Source organism: Rhinolophus hipposideros (genome assembly GCF_964194185.1).
Source record: "Rhinolophus hipposideros genome assembly, chromosome: 23".
In the NCBI taxonomy this organism is placed as follows: domain Eukaryota; kingdom Metazoa; phylum Chordata; class Mammalia; order Chiroptera; family Rhinolophidae; genus Rhinolophus; species Rhinolophus hipposideros.
In genome coordinates, this window is record NC_138069.1 from 37702024 (window position 1) to 37722857 (window position 20834).

At 52.6% G+C, this 20834-nt stretch overlaps 1 protein-coding gene across 2 annotated transcripts; it reads left to right on the plus strand.

Moving 5' to 3' along the window:
• Positions 1–5865: 5865 nt before the first annotated feature.
• Positions 5866–9598, plus strand: FOXI1 (forkhead box I1; the record flags this gene model as incomplete). Of its 2 annotated transcripts, none has more annotated exons than XM_081035731.1 (2): positions 5866–6442; positions 7918–9598. In XM_081035731.1, 2 exons carry the CDS (start codon positions 5866–5868, stop codon positions 8463–8465), a joined length of 1125 nt encoding a protein of 374 aa, XP_080891857.1. The 2 variants fall into 2 exon arrangements, with proteins under 2 accessions (XP_080891857.1, XP_080891858.1); XM_081035732.1 differs by having other exon boundaries at positions 8188–8465.
• Between the last annotated feature and the right edge of the window lie 11236 nt (positions 9599–20834).

Below are 20834 nucleotides of genomic sequence, written 5' to 3' on the forward strand. Positions count from 1 at the left end.
GAGTGCCCTGCTTCTTTGGGGTCTGTGCAGAAGTGAGTGCCAATTTAAAAACTGTGAGTAAAACAGACGGCAAAGCCACGAGGTGCGAGCCTCAACGCTGTGTGACGATGCCATTGCCCTGTACACTCCAGACCTGCTGCTGTGACGACAATCGATTAGTATGTGTTGAGTAAATGAAGGAATGATTACCGCCAAGCAGTACTGCAGAGGCGTTTCCTACATTGTCTCCCTCAGTCCTTGCAACAGGCTTTTGATGGAGGTAACCCTGGTTCATCCACATTTCACAGAGGAGCGAACAGAGGCTCAGGATTAAACAACATCAAGGAAGTCCGAAAATGTAGCCGAAAGAGGAAGGTGTTAATCCAGGCCATCCCAACCAGCCCGCCCTCCTTCTCAGCCTTACTAAGACACTTTGCCCCATTGCCAACTCAGGTCCCACTAGTTCCATCGCAGTGGAGCTAAAGTGTTTTCCTCCAGGGATGCATTTCCTCCTTGAAGCTGCAGTTCCTCCGGGGACCCTGCCCCTTCTAGGGGCCTCAGAAACCTTTGGCCTGCGAGCAACTGGCGCCATCTCTGCACTCTGCTTCCTGCTTCTAAAGAGATGGCCACCAGAGAGCGCCATTGGTCCATGTTTCTCCAGCTTGAAGCTCAACCAGAAGTCGAAGAGCACAGAGAGCTTCCGCCTGAGGAGCCGCTGGTCCAGACTGCCCAGAAGCGCACACTGTGGTGGGAGAAGCCGGCCGCAAGGCAGTCCCCAAAGGACTCATGAACCCTCTGCACAGGAAGCACAGGGGGCCTGTGGGGACAGAGCCCCAGAAAGCACTTTCCAGGCTCTCGGCCTCACGTGGCAAGGTGCTGGCTCGGGTAGTAAATGGCCGTCAACTGGGATTGGAAGTCCATCAGCTGTGGCTAGTTGGCCGTCAGCTGTAACCAGTGAGCCACTGGCCACTGATATAACTGCTGTGGCTACGCTAGCAGAACATGGGGGCTAGCAAGAGCGGATTGCAGAGAGGCGGATGCCACCAGCAAGAATATAGTGGTATGACTCCCCTACCTATGGCTCCGTGGGTGTTCCTTTTTGGCCTCACCATGTCCTGTGTTCTTATGTGGGGAGCGGGAGCGGAGACCCCACAGGCCGCCCTGCACGACAGGGCCAGATAGCAGCTCATGGCTGCTCACAGACAACTGTTTGAAGACAGTAGGTAGAAAAACTGGGATTTCTTATCCCAGTAAGGAAACTGGGGCACAGAGAGTTGAAACTAGAAGCCAACTCATTGCAAATCCCCCTGATACTCCATCCCAAACTATCTCCACACTGTCAGGCGCCTGGAAACCCTGGAACTCAGAAGGTATTTGTGTTTGCTGTGTAGAAAGGAGAAGAACCCGGAAGCCAAGCCCCTATTGCAGGAGAACTAGGGGGAAAGCAGGCAAGGCCCATACCTTGGGGATGAGGCAGCCCCAGCTGGGGGCCACCAGCCTCTTCCCTCCCCCTCGGGCTCTCTAGTCCCTCGTGAGAGCTCACGTTCACCTGCTAGGCCTGGCACTTAGTCCCCAGAGCGACACTCGGAGGGCGTTGGGCTTCCCCATTTTACAGATGAAGAAACCGAGGCCCAGGACAGTTGTTTGCCATCAGAGGCATTCTAGTGCCATATTAAGGAGCAGAGTCAGGATTGAGACACGCACACCGGGGCTCAGAGCCCGAGCTCTCTGCTCACTGCCCCGCCGTGCAATGCTGCAGCAGCCAGTTCAGATGCCACCTGCCTCTTTGGTCTCTCTTTCTTCGTCCCTGCGCCCCCGCCTATTTTCACACACACACCTCCACCCTTGGAAGTCAAACGGTGGTGGCCCTGGCCGGCCATGGTCTGGGTGGGCACCTGTACACAGTCACCTTGTCTTCAGGCCTGCAGCCAGCATGGGCTTCTGGCTCCGGCAATGCGGCCAGATGATGGCTGGGCACCCAGCTGAGTGGCAGGCCTTCCCTCCTTCCCCAGATATCTCCCCAAATAGCAAGATCTGGCCAAGGTGAGAGCAAATGTAAAACGTGGGCTGGAGCCACCTCCTTGTCAATAGCTGCCCCCTGGTGCACAGCGTTCATCGCTGGCGTCCTCTTGCGTCATCACAGTTTGGGCCACATCCCGGGCTCTGCACTGTACATACATCACCCCCCTTTCTCCTGCCCGGTTCACATGAGATAGGTCCTCTCTGCAGCAGCAGATAACAGCTGAGCGCACCGAGGCCCTGTGAGGTGAAGGAGCACGGCCCAGGTCACACAGCACGGCCAGGATTGGAGCAGCTCTTCCCGCCCTGGAGCCCATCCTTCATGTTCCACTGCCTCGTCCCCAGTATCCCGATTTGAGGTTCAGAATCTACGGTTTTTCTCACGCGAGGAGGCCCCTATGGACTGTAATGTGCAAACCCGCCCCAGCATTCCCCAGCTGGCTCAGGCCCCTTCCTGCCCAACGTTTTGTTGTGGTTGTTGTTTTGTTTTTTCCATGACGTTGATCAGGGCTTATCCTTTCAGGTTTGGATTTCCACTTCTTGAAAATGTCAAAAAACCTGAAATAATTTCATCCACAAAGGACCCTAGTTTATAGAGACAATGGATTGTTTTTCCAGAGGCCCTGGAGCTTGTCAGGGGGCTCCCAGGCGGTAACTCTCCAACCTCCCCTGGAAGTAGGAACAGGTAGCTCCTGTGACCCACCCCAAGGACTGCGGCTGCGCTCATGAAAAGCAGGACTGAGGGCCTCCGAATGCGCTGGGCAGCCCTGGCCTGCCCTGTGGCGAGGTGCAGGGAGGGTATGACAGGCAGGGCTGCCCAGCCACTGGACTCGGAGGGCCAGAGGCTGCACGTGGTCAAGGCCTCTAAGACAGACCAGGCTTTCTCTGATCTCCAGGGCAGAGAAGCAGGGTGGGGTGCCACAGGGAGACTCAAGTGAGCATTCCTCAAAAAACACCCCTAAGAAAGGAGACCCCAGCAACAGACAAAGGGCGGAACGGGGTTTGGAAGACCAGGACCTGACCCAGCACAGCCGTGAACTTGCCACGTGCGTCGGGGCCTCTCCGAGCACCCACTGCAGATGGCAGAGCCCCACTGTACCATCGGTGTCTGCCCTGAGTGGCCCTCCCTGTCTCCCTCCCTTCGTTGGAACCCCACCTGCCACACCAGCCTTGCCCACAGACTGTGGAAGGGAACGGTTAACTCACAATCAGCCATCTCAGGGATGGATGGGTTGCACACACCGAGTGTGTATTGACTATCTCATAATAACCGGTATTTATGGAGTGTGCCTCTGTGCCCTGGGTGAAATGATTCACACGGATGACATTGTCTCCCTCAGTGACTGCTCACAGCCACCACGTGAGTGAAGTTAGGGCATCATTTCCAGTTTCACCTGAGAAAACTGAGGCCCACACGTTAACTCCTGTGTCCGGGTTTACACAGTTATTCAACGACAGAGGTGAGAATCAAACCTGGGTCCTCCTGACCGCAGAGCCCGTGTCTGCTGTATCTCTGCTGTCTTGCCTCTGGCTGCCTTTTCACACGCAACCCCAAAAGTAAATCACCTGTGTGCGCGCCTGTCTCGAATCATTTAAATCAAACTACAGAAACAACAGTAAAAATCAATCTAATTCTCTATGCAGAAATCATGATTGACAGTTTAGTGTTCCTATGAACATATTCCATAGAGATGTATGAATGCTATATATTTTTACCCACCCCCCAATTATGGTATTTTGCAGCCTGTTTCTCTGAGTAGTAGTATTAGAGCATATCAGTAAATATTCTACAATCTATGTTTTTTCATAGTTGCGTATTTCAGCATTTACGATGCAATGTATTTAACCAATCCCCTACTTGGGGGCATGCCGGTTAGTTACAGTGTGGTATGACTGTAAGTAATGCAGTGGTGGATGCCCGGTCACTAATTCTTGCTCTGTTTAATTCTGTAGGATCCGTGATCAGAAGTGGAGTTGCCAGGCAAACTTGAAGGCTTTGGGCTCCAAAGTGACGATTGTTTGAGCCTAGTAGAGACACTCTAAACTGAACAGTGGCCTCTTTGCTTTACTCTTTGGAAAGACAGTGCAATCAGGCCCTTTCAGAGTCACCCTTCCATGGCTGTCCCAGGGGGTTCTTCAGGGCCTGGGAAGACCCCACCCACCCAGTTAACCATAGATCACCCTGTGGGCTCCAAGTGCTGCCAAGGTGCTTCATTCTATGACACTGAGCTCTGCATGTGTCAGGCAGTGTAGGGGATTCCACGAGAAGCACCTCCTTCTGGGACAGTAAGTGACCTCCTTCTTCCTCTCAGAGACACATGGGTTTGAAGGAAATGACAGGAAGTTGAATGGGGCGAAGGAAGTAGAGGTGGGAGGGCAGGAAGGAAGTGGTGACCAGAGAGTCTGGCTGGCACGTTTTCCTAATTGGCTGATCCCAGAGAGACGTCGCAGGCTGCTATGAAAACCTGTTCAGGGGACAGCTGTCTACCCTGTAAGAGGGGGACCACCCCCCATTCACCAAGCTGAGGGTCTGTCCTGGGATTTTGGGGAGGCTAAGACGAGTCCTGTCCAAGCTACAGATGGAGAATGGAGGTCAGAGAGGGGAGTGACTGGCCCCAAGGTGAAAAGCCGGAGGCTGGAGCTCCTGCTTCTGGAGCCCGAGGCAGAGAAGGGTGAGGGGAGCTGTGAGGGCTGTCCTACCGGCCCGCTCACTCGCAGGGGCCTCTGCAAGCTGAAACATGAAAGGACTTTGATCAGATAAGGAACTGCAAGCCTGCCTTGTTCCTGCAGCCAGAAAGAAGCTTGGATAGTGCAAGGTCTCTCTCATTTTTCCCTGAAGTCCCTTTCACATTCTTTTCCTCTTGTTATTTTTATAAGCCTGCTGCTCCTTTGGAATAATCCCCAGGCCTCATCCACAGTCGTTTCTCTGCCTACCTGCATGTGTGCATGTGTGCGTGTGTGTGGATGTGCATGTATGTGTGTATGCGTATGTGTGCATGTGTGTGTGAACATATGTGTGTGCACGCATGTGCATTGGGCACGTGCATGTGGCAAGGGGTCGTCTATAACTGATGGCCCTTGTCCTCTCTGCTCTCCTGATTCTTTAAGGCCCAGCTCTTTCCTGGAAACTCTAGAAAGTGAGTTTTCACTTCAAAAGACAGAAAAAAGTGGCTTCTGATAAAGCATCTCATCCAGTCTGGGTGAGGGGCAGAGAATGAGGGGGTGCATGGAAAAGAAGACAGGACAGAGGGTGGGGAAAGGACACAGAGGAAATGGTAGAGAGAAAGAGAGACCAAGAGAGAGAGGAAGAAACATGGTGAGGAAGGGAGAGGAGACAGACATAGAAGGAAGCTGGAAGCAAACTCGGAGAGAGGAGGTAAGGGAGGGGAGCTCTGAGCCCTGTATAGGATGGAAATACATTCGGAGGTAGAGAGGGGAAAGAAAATGTGGGAAAAAGAAGGAAAAGCAAAGATGCAGAGAGAGTGGCAGGATGCAGAAGGAAGGAGGGAAGGTAGAAACATGTGAGAAGGAGAGAAGGGGAAAATGAGGCAGAATGAGGAGGAAGAAAGGGGGGAATAGTATGAGAAAGGAGAGATGGTGAGAACAAGGAAAAGGGCACAGAGGAGGGAAGAGGAAATGTCTGCTGTAATGCTGGTCTGAGCGTGTCATTAGCGGGACCTGATGTGGCCGGCCGGTGGCACGGTGGCTGCCGAGGAGAGAGGGGCGGGTCTGCTGCCAGTGGCCGCCTCTGGGTGGGGCCCGCCAGCCGTAGGGTATAAGTCTGAGGCTGGGGCCTGCTGAGTACCTGCAGGGACAGCTCCCCTGTGCAAGCGACAGGCAGGTGGCCCCGCTGAGCCCAGCCCCAGCATGAGCTCCTTCGACCTGCTGGCACCCTCCCCTCCTCGCTGCAGCCCCCAATTCCCCAGCATTGGCCAGGAGCCCCCGGAGATGAACCTTTACTATGAGAATTTCTTGCACCCACAGGGCATGCCCAGCCCTCAGCGGCCCCCCTCCTTTGAGGGAGGTGGCGAGTACGGGGCCACCCCCAACCCCTACCTCTGGCTCAACGGGCAGGCCATGACCCCACCGCCCTACCTGCCGGGCCCCAACACCAGCCCCTTCCTGCCCCAGGGCTACGGTGTACAGCGGCAGCTGCTGCCCAGCATGTCCGGGCTGGCGGGCGGCGACCTGGGCTGGCTGCCCATCCAGTCCCAGGAGGAGCTGATGAAGCTGGTGCGGCCCCCCTACTCCTACTCAGCCCTTATCGCTATGGCCATCCACGGAGCGCCCGACAAGCGCCTCACGCTCAGCCAGATCTACCAGTACGTGGCCGACAACTTCCCCTTCTACAACAAGAGCAAGGCCGGCTGGCAGAACTCCATCCGCCACAACCTGTCACTCAACGACTGCTTCAAGAAGGTGCCCCGTGACGAGGACGACCCAGGTAAGGGAGCCTGGAGAGGGGGGGGAGGCCACATGAGCCACCCACATGGAGCACGAGGCCCACAGCTTTAGCAAGCCACAGGTGCCCCAAGGAAGTGTCACTTCATTCCCCCGACACCCCATTCAAGAGAGTTCTGAATATGGCTGTGTCCCCCAAGGCTGGGAGCTGAGGGGAGCCGGCCGTGCAGGAGAACATGGGCCCTGGAGGCAGATTTGGGTTTCCATCCTGGCTGGGCTACGGATCAATCAGTGACCTCGGACTGGTTAGATGTCTGAGCCTCAGTTTCCCCATCTGAACAACGGGGATGGTAACTGTTCTCCCAGAGGCTTGTGGCCGGGGCCACGAGATGATGTATGCTCCGTGTTTGGTGCTCACCAGGGCTCCCTGCTCTGCAGTCGTGACTGTGATTGGTCTGAATCCAGCACCCAGCCATAAAGCTACTGAGGGACTTGCAATTGGACTAAAAGCCTATGTGAGTCCAAGGGCCATGGGAAGAGGTGGCACATTTGTGGAACAGCCGCTCAGGGTCACACCATGCAGCCTGCCCTCATTACATAACCTCTAATCACCCCTGCAGGATAGCTTTTAGGAAACCCGTTCTACAGATAAGGAAAATAACAGGTAGAGGTAACCCAGAAGAAATGACAGTGCTGAAGTGACTCTGAATGGAGGTCTCTCTAACAGCAATAATTGTGAACTTTTCCTTTTGGATGGTTACTTTCTACAGAGATGTACAGAGAGTAATATATTAAATGCATATGTCTCCACTTGCCAGAATTAAAGTCCATTCTTGTCCCACCACAGGAAGCCATGGTGTGGTTCAGAGGAACCCACCTCTGCTCTCTTTGAGGCTTACGAGGGCAGGACTATTTGTCCCTTCTCCTCTGGTAACTGGTCTTACCCTCCGGCCTAGAGACAGACAGTGGCAGGCAGGGTTCAGGCCTGACCTCAGGACCAGACCTCACAGTTCCCAAGCCCTTTTACACAGCTAACATTTGTCCCTTCCACAGTCAGCCTGAGGAAGAAGGGACAGGTACCACAGACCCACTTCTCAGTCTAGGAGACTGAGGCTCACCTCAAGTCCCTCTGTCAGTCAGGAGCAAAGCCAGGACTCGAGTCCCTCTTTGGACCCCATGCCTGGGATGTTCAGGGAGCCCTGAATTTTTTCCTCAGTTTTCTTCCGTGTCAACAATGGAAGTACCCCTCCCTCTTCATTCCCCCAATACTTGAACTGCTTAAAGAGATCTGCCCTGTGAAGGTCTTCATGGCTCTGCCTTTCTGTCTTTGTGGTCCCTGGGTGCCCAGGGGGTGTGAGGTGTGCTTAGTTGTGGAATCTGCCCACTTCTCAGTCTCTGACTTTTGCTGTCTGTCTTTCTGGATTTATTACCTTTGTTTTTAGTTTTTGACAATGAGGAGGAATGGAAGCAGACCATTTTGTCTGTCTCTCTACTTACCTTCTCCCATTTTTGTACCAGGCAAAGGGAACTACTGGACCCTGGACCCCAACTGTGAGAAGATGTTCGACAATGGAAATTTCCGCAGGAAGAGGAAGAGGAAATCGGATATTTCCTCCAGCACGGGCTCCTTGGCCTCGGAGAAGACGGAGGGCAGCCTGCTGGTGGGCAGCCCCAAGACCACGGACCCCCAGGACCTCTTGGAAAGCACGTCACCAGGGACCACCAGCTCCCCCGAGCAGCGGCCCTCCCCTGCACCATGCCTGAACAGCTTCTTCTCCACCATGACAACCTACGTGAGCGGGTCGAGCCCCGTGAGTCGCCCTATGGCCACGCCAGGACTGAACCCTGAGCCCACTGACAAGATGGGGCAGAACTTGGTGAACCTCAACTCCTACACCCCACTCACCACCCTCAGTGGCCACGGGGCTGGGAGCGAATGGGCCAGCCCTGTGGCCACCAACACTCTCGGCTACGGAGGCTCTGTCCTCAACCAGTTTAGCCCTCATTTCTACAACAGCATCAACGCCAACAGTGCCCTCTACCCCAGGGAGGGCACCGAGGTCTAGAACTGAACAGCCCCAAGCCCTGTGAACATGCCCTAGAGGAAAGTGGTGGACACCCTCATGCCAGCCTTCCTGTGGACCAGCACCTCTGAACTGCCCAGACAGACACAGGAGGCTCAGAAAAATGCATCCTTTTTCTAGAACACTGTACAAACCTTCTGTTTGTCGCACTTGTGTCCACACATACACATACCCACCAACATACACATACCCAACAATTCTATCCAGAATACTGGTGTCTGGATAACAGTAATCATGTGGCCACTTATTGAGCAGTTACTCTGTGCTGGGCGCTGTGCTCGGCTCTTTGAAGTTATGACCAACACTTACTATTTACAGTTACCTTGTGGGGTTCATATGAACTTCCTCATTTAACAAATGAGGAAACTGAGGCTTGAGAAAGTTAAGTAATTCTCCCAGGATCATACAGACTAGTAAGTGGCAGAGCCAGGAGTCAAGTCCTGTGTGACCCCCGAACTTTGGGCCAATGGAGGCAGGGACGGAGGAACGGACTAAGTAGCTAAGGAGGGTCATTGTGAAAGCTGATTATGGCAAGCATATCCACTGCCTCTGGCTATCCATCAGAATTTAGCACCAGCCCCGGGCACGTCTCATCCTGACCTGAGTCCTTATTCTGGGGCTCCCAGCTTACCTGCAGACACTCCTTTTGCTGCCACTCAAGAAGGCAAGCCCAGGCCATGCCCCTGCAGGACAATGTGTTCAATCTCTCCCCACAGAGGGATATTGCTTCCCCAGCCCCAGAGACCTTGAGCTGGGCAGAGAGAGGAGAGGTATACCCCTGCCTGCCCCCCCCCAGCACTGCCTACCTGCAAAATCTTACAAAGCCCAGCTTCTTGTGTGCACGTCATGGACTGGTGAGCTGGATATGGCTGAATCTTCCAAGAGAAACAAGACAGAACACATGCTTCCCTTTGTACAGCCCGGGAGAAGTGAATGTCTAAAAAGCAAGGCCTCAATGGAAAGGCCTGCTCCCGCAGCCCAGGGGTCCGTGTGTGCAGTGCCGGGGGGTGGGTGGGGGTTCTTGCTTTTGTATGTACTTCACACACCTGTGGTTTTCGTCACAGCACAGCCTGGGAAGTGTTTTTTTTTTTTATTTTCTTATTTTCTTTTTAATTAAAACAAACAACAACAACAAAAACGTGTGTGTGTGTATATATACATATATCTCTTCCTTTGAGTTTTCTTTTCCCTGGGCTGCTGGTCAGCTCAACATGGGGTCAAGTGCAGCCTAGAGCTGAAGGCTTTTGGAACAGGAGGCAGAAAAGAATGGGTATCAAGGCTCTTTCCTCCACACTGGTGTGGAGACAGGACAAAGGTCCCCAACAAAAAGAGAGGGAATTACAGAGATGGGGTATGTGCATGGAAGGAACCCATTTGTATAAACACAAACTATGGATGGGGCATAGCCCAAACTTTACAGCTCAGGCGGTCATGATAAAGGCTAATTCTTTAATCATCGTAAGAACCCTGGGAAGAGGGTGGTACTGTCCCATTACACAGTGGAGAACACTGAGGGTCAGGATGCTTGAGCAACTTGCCTGAAGGCCCCAGCCAGTTCATGTCCAGGTCTTTGGACGCCTGCACCTCACCCCACTGCAGTGCAGCCTCAGACAAGGCTTATCCTTGTGGCAATGACAGCGCCACTGTTGGCTGCTGTTCACTGAGGTCTGTGGGTAGGCGCTGGGCCGAGAGCTGTCCTGGTGGGAGCTCTTTTATCCTCACAGCGGCCCAGGAGTGTGCATACCGGCAGTCCCCTGGATGCCTGGCACTGTGCCTGCTGGAGAATTTGTGCATGGAAGTTGGAGTCCTGTGCTTGGATGTACATACAGAGGGCTCAAGCCAGGCCCCCTGGCCAGCTGCACAGGCCAGGCCAAGCTGCCCACTCAGATTCTGAAGGGCCCTTTTCCCCTAAGTAACCAAGGGGAGGTGGTCAATTGCAATACAAATGATGATAATAGCCCTCATTGTAGATTTACTATGTATTGGGCGCTGTGTTAGGACTTGTTCTGTCCTACTGCATTTAATCTTCAACATAATCCAATGCAAGCAATGCTATCATCTCTCTTTACAGGTGAGAAAAGGGACCCTGGAGAGAGAGATTCTGTTACTGGATCAAGGACATGCAGGCAGGATTCAAATGGAGATCCTGCTCTCAGCTGGTGCACTAATGCTGGGGCAGGACTCACCACGAGAGAGCGGAATTAGGAAAACCAAGAAGAGGGCCTCCCCGGGACCCGCTCAGATTCTTTCCTGGAGACTCCCTTGCTGTAGGGAGCTGGTCTTCTCCCCGCCATACAGGTGGGTGTGCTGGTGGCTAAGAGAGGTAAAGGGAAGACACACCATGTCAGTCAGTAAAAAGCCTTAGAAAACTTGGGACAGGCTGGCACCTTGCTGCACAGAAGGGAAACGTGAGTGTGGGAAAGGAAGCGACTCCACAAATGTCACCAGGGAGATGGGGCCAGAGGCAGAGTCCAACAGGCAGGTCCCTTCAGCCCAGCTCAGGATTGTTTGGTCACACTAGACCCCACTGCCACCAAATTGGCCCCAATTGACCCTGCAATCCCCCCATCTCCACCAATCATCTCCCTGCGTGCTGCTGAAGCCCCGCTCATTCCCCACAGCAGGTCTGCCATGGGTACAGGCTCGCAAAGCAGCGGGTGTGAGGGTCCGAAAGAGAGACCAGCCACGCCCGGGAGGGAGATGGCCATTTAGAACCAAGGTCCACAGCACTCGAGTATCCATTCTGCTTCAGCCCAGAATTGAATGGGCACAGCAGCAGAGGTCATGTCTGCAGGGCTCTGGCAACACAAAGCTGTGCCAGCTCTCGTCTGTCTTGCACACAGGAGTTCCTGGTAGCAGCGCCAGGAACTTACAACAAGGCAGGTGCGAGAGGTGTCTGGCTCACACTGCTGGAGGGCAGCGCCCAGGGCAAGAACAGGCTCTCCCTGGTCAGTTTCCATCCGTTGGCTCTGGCCCCTCAGTGGTTCTCTTCCTCTGAGAAGAAATGAGAGCTGGAAGGAGGGTGGACAGGATGGAGGGAAGAGGACTGGTCACCCACTCAGAGTCCCCTTCTGTGTGCAGTGCTGTGGATGGACATTACCTTTGTCAGCCTCCTACAGTTTGGCACTGCACTGACAACACGGCCGCCGACCCCAGTAAAGGGTCTGAGAAGACGGCTTCCTGTGTGTTGGAGAGCCCAGGAAGGCTGCCTGGAGGAGGTGAGACTGGGGCCAAAGGACGGTAGAAGTGAACTAACGCAAAGAGGTCTCCAAACCACTAGTTTACACACTCACCCTCAAACCACCTACCTCCAACCCTCCCCGCCCCAACCCTGAATTAGAGTGTCTACATTTCCAAGTTACGTGTAGGGGGAGGGAAGTATGCCTCACAGCAGAATATACATGAAAAATATATGATGTTCTTAAGAGAAAAAGACAGAAGGATTAGGTGACTGAAGCTACAAGGGATGTAGGCGGTGAGGGAGAAGTAGGAGTCAAAAGCTCCTGCAAATATCTGCCCTAGGAGGCCAGACTTCCTCTTACACCTCCTTCCAGTGCTTCATTTTTGTCAGCATGGAAAGGATATTGTAAAGGCCAAATTACACAACCAAAGAGGAAATCCAAAGGCAGACGGAGGGAATAATAGAAAGGACTGTGGGGCTGACGTGTGATTCATTATTGTTCTTTAAGGTAAGAAGAAGAAAAAGGAATTGAGCCTGGATGAAGAAATTGGGCTTGGCTGAGCCCGGGGCTGTGGGAGTGAGTCTGCTCCAGAATTCCTTCGGGGCATGTGGTTGAGGGGTGAGGGGGACGAAGGGGGGAGGGCTGCAAATACTTAAAGAGACATTTTGTCCGAGACTAGGAATGGGAAAATCTAGAGGCCTGGGTTTGACCGCCTGGGAGGGAGGAGGAGGCTGGCAGCACTCAGCCCTGTCCTTACAGATGTGCCTCTGCCAACTTAGCTGGTTTAAAATAAATCTGCAGCCTGGAGGTGGCTCAACCCGAGCCCCGTCTCTTGCAGGGGTGGTGGGGGAGGAGCAGAAGCAGACTTCAAGAAATGGAGCAACTAAAGAAGGTCACACAGATAGGAAGTGGTGGAGCTAAATGTCGGCCCCAGATCCTGACTCCCCATGGAATCTGGTGCCTGCAAGTCACCCTGGTCCTGGGGGTTGCAATTTAGGCCAAGGAGGATCACCAGTGGTCTAGCCATTGGCCCGATGTTTGATACATATTTATGTCATTTCCCATTGGTTTGGTCTCAGTTGGTCCATCAAGCGCCCAGGATGAATTAAATGTCTCCTATGGGGAGTCGGTGCAGAGGACAGGGAAATCCATCAGCCTGGATATGCCAGGAGGGGAGAAGAGAGCCGGCTGGGACGAGGGGTGCGTTTTCACAGGTCTTCCATGAGATGGGCATGCCCCACTAAGCAGTGAGAACATTGGAACCCAAATTTGATGAGGTCTGTAAAGAATTTTGAGGTTCTGTATGGATGTAATATCCCCTAGAACGTGCACAGACTAAAATAATGAAACCACAGTCTGATGGCCTAGGTCAAAAGTAGCGGACTTTGTCTATAAAGGACCAGACGGCGAATATTTTAGGTTGTGCAGGCCAAGAGGCAAAATCTAGGATATCATGAAGGTACACGAGAGCAAAAAACTCTACAAAATCTTTGTCAATGAAAAAAATATATAATAATCAAAATTGAGCCCCGTTTTTTGAAATGCAGTTCCGCTAATGAGAAGATGGGATTCTCTGGGGTGGGGGGGGGTAACATTTCGTTTCATTCAGATCCACTTAGTGTCCCCATCTCAAAGCCGGTCACATGTGAATGCTCACCTGGGACAGGTTTCACGTAGTTCCTGTTTTGAAATGTCTTTTCATGCAGATAGGTGATATGTGTGGTGTCCCTGTGATTCGTAGCTCACCCAGTAGCTGTGCCAAGCTATGAGAGCAGCCGCAACGACTCAGGTCTGTGTAAAAAACTACCATAGACGGTGGGTAAACGGATGAGCATGTCTTGTTCCCCTAAAACTTAATGTATACACACTGAAGTTTGACTTTCATATAATTTTTACATATCACAAAATAGTCTGCTTTTGATTTTTTTCCAATCATTTAAGAATGTAAATACCGTTAATCCATGGGCCATACAAAAACAAGCAGTGGGCCGGACGTGGCTCGTGGGTGACCATCTAGCGTGACAAGTTCAGCTCTTCATAATCAGGATTTTCATGGGACAGTTCTGATGTTCAATGGTTATCCCTAATTTCTGACTGGTGGGGAGGAACTACCAGGGGAGGCCAAAGAGTTGAGAATAGACAGGACTAACAATAAGGAGTTGCTGAAGCTTCTAGAGCCTTGTAAAGACACCAGCCTCAGTTCTGGAATGAGGGGTCAGCCGACGGACTGGTCTGGTGGGTGTGGCAGGACTTCACCAGAGCCCTCCTGGCCCAGGACTCCTTTGATTCTAGAAGCCTGATCATGGATTCCCATTTTGTCTGTGTGGCCAGTCCAGGCCCCCAAAGTCTTACTACAAAGACTGGGTTTCCAAAGGCAGAGCAGCTGCCTGAAATCAGCCTCCAGACCACTGAGAGCGAGGTGGTATGGGGTGGGGGGGTACAGACAGCAGTGTTTCGTGCTGCAGCTTGAAAACGGCCTTTATCTCTCGCTGCTCAGGTGGAGTGTACCACCTGTTTATGAGTAAACTAATGGCCTAATCTCAGCTGGAGGCAGGGTAATGGGGCAAGGCAGGGATGGAGAACACCCAGGCGGCTGTCCAAGGTTTAACCCTTTCTAGGCAGCAGCGGGTGAATGTATCAGCACCACACTCACCAAAGGACCAGCTCTAACCACCCTGCCTTTGTGCAGCTGGGCCCTACAGGAGAGAAGAGAGCCCTGCTCCAAACCAGGATGAGTCAGGCCCACCAGCTGGCCCTGCCAGCCCCATCGTGGCCCCGCCAATGTATTGGTTCTGCAGCTCTTAATAACTTTGAAACAGCTAAGAACAGCACTCGTTGTGGTTATTTACCACTCACGCAGGAAATCACCACTACGCCTGCTGTCCACGTAGCGTAGACAAAATCAGCACCACCAGCTATGGTCAAGCTGAGTCATTCTTAGACGGTACCCCGTCTCCATGCCAAGGCAGAGTGTATAGTGCTATCCCCATTCTACAAAAGAAATAACTGACAGGTCCACCAGGAAGTAAGAGTAGAGAGAGAATGATAACTCAGTTCTCCTTTGTCTGAGCATGACGTTTCCCTTTGTTAAAACATAGGACAGTTTTTAAAATCCCTCCACTATTCAGTTATCTGCTCATTCAGTCACCTTTTCTGACATACTCAGTGATTGGTACCCTGCACCAGATTCAGCATGGAGTACTTGGGATATAAAGACAAAGGAGCTTGTTCCTTTTCTTTAAAGACTCTGTTCTAAGGGGACCACAGTGGCCCTGGGCTCCACTCTCCACACCAAGGGCAGTGAAGGAGCACTCGGAGCGGAGTCCTCAGTGTGGAGCCCAGATGATGGCTAAGAGACAGACAAACCCACTTGCCTCTGCGAGCCTCAGTTTCCTCATCTGCTAAATGGGCATAACAATAGTAGGGACTTGAATGGGCTGTTGTGTTGGGTGGAATAAGGTGACATGTAAAGAGCTTGACACAGCACCTGGCACATGGTCAGCACTCAACAAGCGGTGATTACTATGGGTCCAGAAAAGAAAACCCATAAGGACGGTGAAAAAGGTCCAGAATTCAGTAGGACGGTTTTGTGTGTCTGTTTGTTTGTGTCAACATTTTGTTTCTAGATGAAACACATTTGCACAGTTAGGAAGTGTATGTTCCAGGCACATTGATATCTGATCCTGTTGAATCCTCAAAGCAACACCTGGAAGTAGGTATTATTTTCTTCCCATTTTGCCAGGGCAACTGAGGGCCACTGATGTAAAGTTCTCCAAGATCACACCGCAAGAAAGGAGACAAGCCAGGGTTTGACACCATGTCCCCAAATGCTTGTCCCCAGACTGGGCTTCCCTCTTGTTACATGCGGGACGGAGTGTGGCTGTGATTTTGCAGTAGATGTGACAGGACAACCAAGGCTTGTATGGTGATGGGGAGGCCGGGACAGGAAGGACCATTTGACTCTGGAATGGGCGATGCCGGCAAAAGCAGAACTCCATTCAGAGTGACTTCTCTGCCAACATCAGCCCTTACCTTTTCTGGATGATTCTCTGTGGCTCTACCTAGAGGTACAGGACAGGGAAGGAAAAAGAAGACCAGCCACTGCCTTCACTTTCCCCAAGTCCCTCAAAGGTTTCCCACCTTCAGGATTATTTCATTCAGCCAATGATGACGAAGTCTGCTGATGTTACCTTTGCTTCCCACACCACCACCCTCCTCCCCTCGGCCAAAGGAGATCAAGCCTGATGGATTTCTGCACGGCTTCGTGCGGAACCATGTGACAGAATGATCTGGCATCTGCTAACAGAGGAAGCTCCCGACCAGAAGACCTGGGCAATCCAAATCGAAGGTGGCTGATACTTAGCATGCACCCTTCCATTTTGCCTTCGCTTGCCTCGTGCAGACATCATTAATCTATCACAGGCCTCCCCCTGAGGCCAGTGTTACCTAGTGCTGCCTTAACAAAATGCCACAAACAAGGTGGCCTAAAATGGCAGAAATGTGTTCTCTCACAGTTCTGGAGGCCAGAAGTCCAAAACCAAGGTGTCGGTGGGGCCACCTTCTCCCCAAAAGCTCCAAGGGAGAATCATCCCTTGTCACTTCCAGCTTCTAAGGTATCCGGACATTCCTTGGCTTGAGCCTGCATAACTCCACCCTCGGTCTCTGTCTTCATCGGCCTTCTCTTCTGTGTGTGTGTCTTCACCTCTTCTGTTTCCTATAAGGAAACAAAATACTCTCAGGACACACCCAGGATAAACTCATCTCAAAACACTTAACTTAGTTACATCTACAAATGTGGTTTTCCCAATGTTCCGATCTTTACTTTCCAGTAAGAACCCATGCGTGGGCTCCAAGGGTTCGCATATGGGCCTATCATTTGGGGGGTCACCACTCAGCCCCCCACAACCACAGACTCTCGCTCAGCATAGGGTGTAAAGTAACTGACGCACACCAAGAGATGTTGGCCCATGAAATAAAGCTCCTTCTCTAATCTCTGGTCTAAATCTAACCCAGTGATTCGATCTAACTATAAACGTTTATAGAGCACCAGTTATGTAAGAGCCTCAATGCCCTCACCTGTGCACGGGGCCATGGTGAAAACTAAAAACGATAACCTGTTAGAAATGGCCTAAACAGCGGCTGGCACAGGACAGGCATTGAGTAAATGGTCATTGGCTCCTCCAGGCACTTGGCTGGGTCTCCTAAGACACAGTCTCTGCCCGAAAGGGGAAACTAGCAAAAAGCACTGGAAGCACTAAACCTCAGCGATCCTCGAGGGAGGCAGCCCCCTTGAAGTTTCCTTTGCAGCAGGAATGTCCCTCCCACTTGTAATTACACGTTTAACATCTGTCTTCCCCAATCTTTTCATTTACTCAACAAACATGTCTTAGCTGCTACTCTGGGGCACTTCTATACCAGGCTCAGGGGGTACTAGGGCTGATGAGCCCCCATTTAATTGAAAGGTGGTTGTCTACCCCCATTTTACAGATGAGAACAGCGAGGCAGAACACCTAAGCCTGCATTTCTGTGTGTGAGGAGAGCCTGGCCTCTGCCGACAGCCAGCTTGCTGAGCTTGTCTTCATGCTCCTTCCTCCCTCAGCACCGCCACCCCCTCCCCTGAAGGCAATATGTGCCAAGCCAGGGTGAGGAGAAGAGCAGCAGGAGCCAGGCAGGGAGGCCTCATTTCAGCCTGGCACAAGGTGAACTCTTTGTGGTGAGAACCAGAGGAGCTGGTGGCCTGGACGCTGAGAAGCTGGGAAGAAAACTATTTCCCAGCCGGAGTGTCAAAGAATCACTCTGTTGGGAAATCGCTCCCCTCCTGTACGCTGGGCTGCAGGGCTGCCCTGACCTCCACCCGACGGACCCTTTACCTGACTTGCTTTCTCCCTGCCAGCCCTCACTGCTCTCCGCCGGGACGACTCTTACTGTTCAGGCTCAGCCCAGCTGCCCCCTCCCTTCCGCTGGGTTAGTTGTCCCTCCCCCCATGCTCCTTTCATACCCTGTGCTTCTCTTTCCTATCACTATCCTCAAGAAGTATTGGTTTTGTTATTTCCTGGGCGAATCCCCCTGCCCAGAGGGTGACCTTATAAGATCAGAGATTGTAGCACCTGAGACTAGCTTACGTAGGTACCCAGTGAAAGTTTAATGAGTAGCCATAGGAAGAAAAAATAAAGAATGAATAAATCCTCAAAACGTATTTGTAACCAGGTTGCATATAAATATCCACCCCACGATTCAGCCCCAGGCTTGTTTCATACCAAACCCCACGGCCTGTAGGCATCTCTACTCTGCAGGGATGTGTGGGCTGCTGGAGTGTCCCCTTTGTCCAGGGGGAAGAAGGGGGTTGGGGATGATGAGAGCTCCATGTGACACAGGGATGGCTTCCGGATAGAAAGTCATGCCTTTCTTCCATGTGTATTGAACACCTTCTATATACGCACCCCACTCTGTGTTAACGCAGAGGAACCGGAAATAAGTCACAGCCTCTGCCCTCAGAAAGCTCACAGTTCCGACTACACTGCTCCACTGCCGGTGGAGTTTTGATGCAGGAGAAGAGAAGCCCAGACAGAAACGGTCCCATGGCTCAGGGACACGACTACTCTAGATCCCCCAGAGGCCTCTGGGTGCCCGTCACAGCGTATAGGTGACGGGTCCCTGGCCCCGGACCAGAGCATTGACTACTGCCTGAGCATCCAGGCTTCGGCCGCCCCCCAGAGCTCAGACTTAACCAGTCTCCACAATCACTGAGCCGGCTCCTTACGATCTCGGTACACAGATAGGTAGACCAATACTCTATCACCCATTGGTTCTATTTCTCTGGGGAACCCTGACTGATACAGGTTTTGTTATCCACCTCCACGCTACCCCAGAGATCCTTCTAGAACACTAGTTGGATGGTGTTCCACTCCTGCTTTAACTTATTCTTAATTCCCCATACACCCGGGGTAAATTCTGAACCCTCCCACGTGTCTTCTAAGGGTGGAATCCTGGTTGTTTCTCAGCCTCAAGTTTCCCAGTTTCCTAGGACTAGGCACCCCTCTTCCTGGTCCCCTAGTCTTCAGCCAACCTGAGGGGTAAGGGGATACTCTGGGGAAAAGAGCCCAAGAAGTTCAGAAGCAGACCTCTCTCTCTACATCCCTACAGTTCTTCTACCCACTATCCAGCAAGCAAGTCTTCTAGACCTTTCTAGGACACAGTGGCAAGGAGAACCTGGGCCTGGAACCCCTGGATTTAGTGTGAGGTCCCCGAGACTGAATGTCTGGAGCTCAGGAACAGGTGGAGGGAGCACAGTTTAAGCCAGCCCCTCCCTGTGGGCAGAGACAGAGACAGGTTTGGCTGACTTGTTGGCCTGGCCTTGGTTCCTGTGGGTGGAAGGCCCTGAGCAATTGTGATTCTTTCTCGGTATCTCAGCCAACCCGGAACCCCAGCCGCAGCCCCAGCACCGGACAGGAGCTCCCTGGTAGTGATTGTGAAAGAGTGAAATGCAGCGCTGACCCCCAGGCCCCTGCACTGTAGCACTGTGGTGTTGGGGCGCGTGGTGCCTGTGACTGCCGGGGGACAGCTCCGTCCCTCTGAAGCTCAGCCTCGCACCAGGACCTCGGGCCTGCAGGCTCCCAGGGATGGAGATGGCCCCGACCTCATCCCCAGGCAGGGGTGTTTGGAGCATCCCGCTGGAAAACACAGGGCTGGCCATGCAGTCCCTGCCCCGAGACATGCATCCCAGGACGAGCCTTTCCCTTTGGGGTCTCCTGAACATAAGGACGCTTGCCCATGGGCATTCATAGACATGTGGTGGTCATTCATAGACATGTAGCTTGGGAGGAGACCAGGCTCAAATTCTAGCACTTTCTCTTACATGACTAGGGGAGCTCGCCTTTGTAAGTCCCAGTGTGCTGATCTGTAACAGAGGGATAGGAATAACGTGCAGCTGATCCCCTGTGAGGTTCCTCTCTGCTCCCCTTCCACACCGTGTGTGGCCACTGAGGTAATGTGATGGTAAATCGGCCCGGCGTGGGCTTGAGTACAGACGGAGCGGGGTTTTGAAAGGACAGCATCTCTGCTTATCTTCAGGTGTATACAGTCTTCTGTTGGACAGGTTTGCAACGTAAGACTGTGGGGACAAAGCCCCAAAAAGCAGTTTCCAGGCTCTCGGCCTCACATAGAAAGGTCCTGGCGCGGGTAGTAAATGGCCATCAACTGTGATCAGATGGCCAGCAGCTGTGGCTAGTTGGCCGTCAGCTGTAACCCCGTGAGCCATTGGCCACTAATATAACGGCTGTGGCTACACTAGTAGGAAAAATGGGGGCTAGCAAGAAGATGGTGGCTGGCAAGCGCGGACTGCTGTTAGGCAGATTATGTAGATCCTGCTTCCTGTGTCTCCAGCCCAGCCGCCAGCGAGAAAATATTGGTTTGACTCCCCTATCAATGGCTTCGTGGATGTTCCTGTTTGGCCTCACCGTGTCCTGCGTTCTTATGTGGGGAGCAGGAGTGGAGACCCTGCACGACAAATGGCGCAGCGAGCAGGGTCCCCTGCATGACAAAGACCAACTTTGGAAAAATACCAGCCTGTAGGACTGGGCACAGGAGGGAGAGAGACCAGACGCCAGTTTCCACGGTCTGTGCTTTTACTTTTCTCCTCTCTGGCCAATACTGTTCTGGCATGGACAGCAAAAGAAGCTCTTCTCACTTCCTCCTTTCCTATGCAGGGCTCACTAGGGGCCAGGAAGTGTGCATAAGGTTACTGAATCTTTACAATCCTGAGAATAAGGTACTATTGTTACCCTCTTTAGGGGACAGGGAAACAGGGTCTCAGAGAAGCTAACTCCTTTGCCTAAGGTCACACAGCAAGTAGGCAGCAGAGCCAAGGTTTGACCCTACACCCCACGGCCTGTGTTTCGTTGTACAGGTGTGTGTGGGGGGGTGCATGGGCATCAGGAGTGTTGAATGTGCCCAGAGAGGGGATGCTGGGGCAAGGGGCAGGATGGTGGCAAGAGGAACACGTGAGATGGGTATTATTCCTTCAGTCAATTATTCCTGAGCACCCACTATGTGCAGGCACAGAGGCCCTGAGACTGAAATGCAGCACCTCTCCTCAAACAGGACTCCAGGACCTCTACCCACGAATGTGCTCTTCCTGTATACTCCCTTACTGAAAGTCCCCAGTAAGCCA